Genomic DNA, 3,602 nt, shown 5'->3' on the forward strand with positions numbered 1-3,602 from the left:
AGCATCACCCCTAGTTTTTGGTGGGGTTCGTGTTGTTTATTCTTTAGTTTTCTATGTTGTGTCATGTATACTATTGTTTTTCTGTTTGTCTTTTTCATTTTTAGCCATGGCGTTGTCAGTTTGTTTTAGATTTATGAGTTTGACTGTCCCTTTGGTATCTTTCGTCCCTCTTTCTAATGATTATACTTTTGTTTCAAAAATTTGTTATTTAAATTCGCGCTAATTTGTTCTCGCTATTTTCAATGAATTATATAAAAGATGATCAAAGTTCATATGCGATAATAAGTTATTTTAACTAATCCATACATTAATTTTATTTATTTGTTCAGAAAATGAGATTCATCGTTGCTGTTGTCGCTACTGTTGTCCTAGCCGCTGTTGTCTCAGCTGGAGGATATGGTAAAGGACATGGAGGTAAGGATTTTGTTGTACAAATTTCACCTAAAATTCAATTGGTGATTTCGTATAATGTCTATTAATATCTCTTTATTTTTTATCTGATGACATACGCGTTATTAGTATAGTCTAGTTTCAGATAAACTCACATTTCATTTTAGTTCGAAATGCGATTTTCGTTCAAAAAAGAATTTGCTATTTTTCTTTTAATCAACTATTTTCGATATACCCATTTAATGATGATTACTGAAGTTGGATAACTGTGTAACTAAACTTTATACAAGTTACATCAATAAAAGCTCTTGAATATTAGAGATTTGGAATTAAAAATACATGCTTGCACGTGAAGAAAGAACGTTGTTTGAGCTAAATGTTTCTATATCAAGTATATCTTTATTTATTGAAAAAAAATTAGATTGAACAACCTTGTTAAAACGTTTCTATTTACACGACAAATTTTTCATAGGGTTTGCATTTGGTAAATTTCATTATCTAAATGGTTAGAAGGAGTATTATTTCACGTACCTTTGTTTTCCTCAAATAGTCTTTGTTCGCCGTACTACAGTGAAAATTTCAAATAAAACTTTATTTCGTATAAGATAATAGCCATCACTGGAAGTAAGTCACTTAATTTTTACCCCTCCCCCTTCTTCCAGTTTACAAGCTTTTATAACCATGTCACCTCAAGTTTACAAAATATTTTTTAGAAGCACGAAATTAAAGAGTACTTTGAAACACCCAACATATATTTATATGAAAAAATATAATTTTCTGCAATGAACTGCGGGGCTGATTTCTTACAACTGTCAAATTCCATAAAACAAATGTTTTTCTTCTCGTTTTCGTTGAAACTAGATGTGAAGAATTGTGATTTGGTGGTATTTTACATAAAATATAGTGAATTGCACGGTAGTTTTGTAAATTTTTTTACATGGTTCTGTCTTTTTAGGATACCACGAAGGATACGGTGGACATAATGGTGGATACGGAGGATATGGAAAGGGATACGGTGGACATGGTGGCGGATACGGAGGACACTCTCTAGGATATGGAGGAAGTATCGGAGGATATGGTGGAAGTATGGGAGGATATGGTGGTGGATACGGTGGAAGCATTGGAGGATATGGTGGAGGATATTCTGGTGAATTTGGTGGAAGTTTTGGAGGATACTCTGGAGGATACGGTGGAGGTATGGGAGGATATGGTGGAAGCATTGGAGGATATTCTGGTGGATATGGTGGAAGCATTGGAGGATATAATGGTGGATCAGGAAATGGATATTACGGTGGAATGAGTGGATCATATGGAGGAGTAAGTGGATCCTATGGTGGATTAGGTGGATCTTATGGCCAAGGAAGTGGTTCATACTACCAATCCGGTGGAATATCCAAGTCAATTTATTAAATGCCTTTAGAAGTCATATTGAACAAAGTGAGATTTTCATCTTCTGTTACATGGGAATAGCACGCAGTTAAAAGAAAAAAGTCGACGAAAACAAACATATGTAGTGTTATACACTATTTACTTTTCAAATATAAATCAACACCACTTAAAAGAAAAATAATTAATCTCGAATAAACTTAAGGTTGCACTTTGTAAATACAGCTGTTTCTCAAAACACGCCTCTTTTGGGGAGTAATTGAATATTCATAGAAAATAAATTTTGTTTACATACTGGTTCCCAGTTATGCTCTCTGTGTTCCATATCGCAGAGACAGAACTTGGGAATGTTACCAGTAAATAAACACGTGCATATTGTTTACATTGAAATCTGTGGTAACCTTTCATTCGAGGTAGGGGTAGTTAAGAAAATTAGTGTAAGTTTAAACTCTGAGAAGTTCAAGGCATATAAACGTTGAAAATATGCTGCACAGTCCTATATTTTGACCTTTGAAAAAAATTGTGGTGCATATGAACTTTCAATTCTAGGATAAGATTTTTTTCAAAACTTCATAGTAAAAGTGGTACAGTTTTAGCCGTAAAAGGAGTTCCTATGGGAAATTGCATTGTCAATATTTACAGAAATGCAACCTATATAGGGTGAAAAAGGGGAACATTCAGAATTTAACCAAATTTGCTTAATTTCACAGATTTTAAAGAAATTAACTCAAATAAAAAGTTTTATAAATATTTAATGAAGATTGATAGAATCCTGGGCCTTAAATATGATGACTCAGCATAAATTAACAGTTTACAGTATGCATAGTTTACTTAAAGTCCTGGATACAAAATTAAATCATAATATTTGCATATGTGTAAGTTAAATTGTTAAGAAGTGCCTATATTTACTCTTCGCAGTCATTGAAACTCATAGATCCTTCCGGAATATTATTTATGGGGTATTCGTGTCCTTTCGATAACCCAAAAGTAAGCCGCAACACCTAAATCTGCTTTTTTGTCACCACGGCATAATAAATACAAGCTAGAAAAACAAAAATATCTCAAGAAAACTTACAATAGTGTGTTCTATCCTGAATATGTACTAAATATTCAAAATTGCTAGAAACAGCAGAATGATTTAGGAAATTTGAGGCCCCAGGGGCAAAAAACATAGAAAATTGCCTACCCCCTGGGTCATAAAACAAATAATTTAACTTGTAAATGCTATGATTTTATGATTTTAAAGTTCTTGATATAGAAAACAATAACTATGCTTAGAAGTTATGCAAAAATCAGATGTTAGCAGTCATCTCTACAACATTTTAAGTGAATTATATCTCAGACTGGTATCTGCATACATACAACTATTGCAAATATGGCTTTGTTTGAACACTTCTAGTATATATAGTAGCTAAATTGTGTCAGATATATGGTTACAGATGATACTGTTGTGACAAGAATTCTAAATTGACCATTTGAGGCAGAAAATGTGTTCTTTAATTGACAATTAGGCATACAGTAAGAGGTGGACTGGAGATAGAGGCTGAATTGGATACTTTATATAATCTTGAATGTTATAATGCTTGACTGCTAAACATTACATTTATGATATTCTGATATGCTTTCAATATGTTATCAAAACAGTTTTTAACAGGTTCTAGGCATTTTTTATCAGAAAATATGCAAATAGGGTAAGCTAGCAATAATTAAAGTCTTGTTTTCAAATTCTTTAAAAAGTTGAAACAGGGGAGGGGGTATAAAATGTATAGTAAAGAAAAAATTAGAGCATACACAGTGATTTCTTTAAGACTTTAATTCTGATAAAT

The 3,602-nt window shown here is 32.4% G+C and overlaps 1 protein-coding gene across 1 annotated transcript; it reads left to right on the top strand.

The window, feature by feature from the left end:
• The first annotated feature begins 327 nt into the window (after positions 1–327).
• Positions 328–1,975, top strand: LOC139516033 (ctenidin-3-like). The gene is made up of 2 exons (XM_071305840.1): positions 328–414; positions 1,346–1,975. Exons 1-2 carry the CDS (start codon positions 333–335, stop codon positions 1,798–1,800), a joined length of 537 nt encoding a protein of 178 aa, XP_071161941.1. The 5' UTR covers positions 328–332; the 3' UTR covers positions 1,801–1,975.
• The last annotated feature ends 1,627 nt before the right edge of the window (positions 1,976–3,602 follow it).

This window comes from Mytilus edulis, chromosome 3 (assembly GCF_963676685.1).
Source record: "Mytilus edulis chromosome 3, xbMytEdul2.2, whole genome shotgun sequence".
NCBI classification, from domain to species: Eukaryota; Metazoa; Mollusca; class Bivalvia; order Mytilida; family Mytilidae; genus Mytilus; species Mytilus edulis.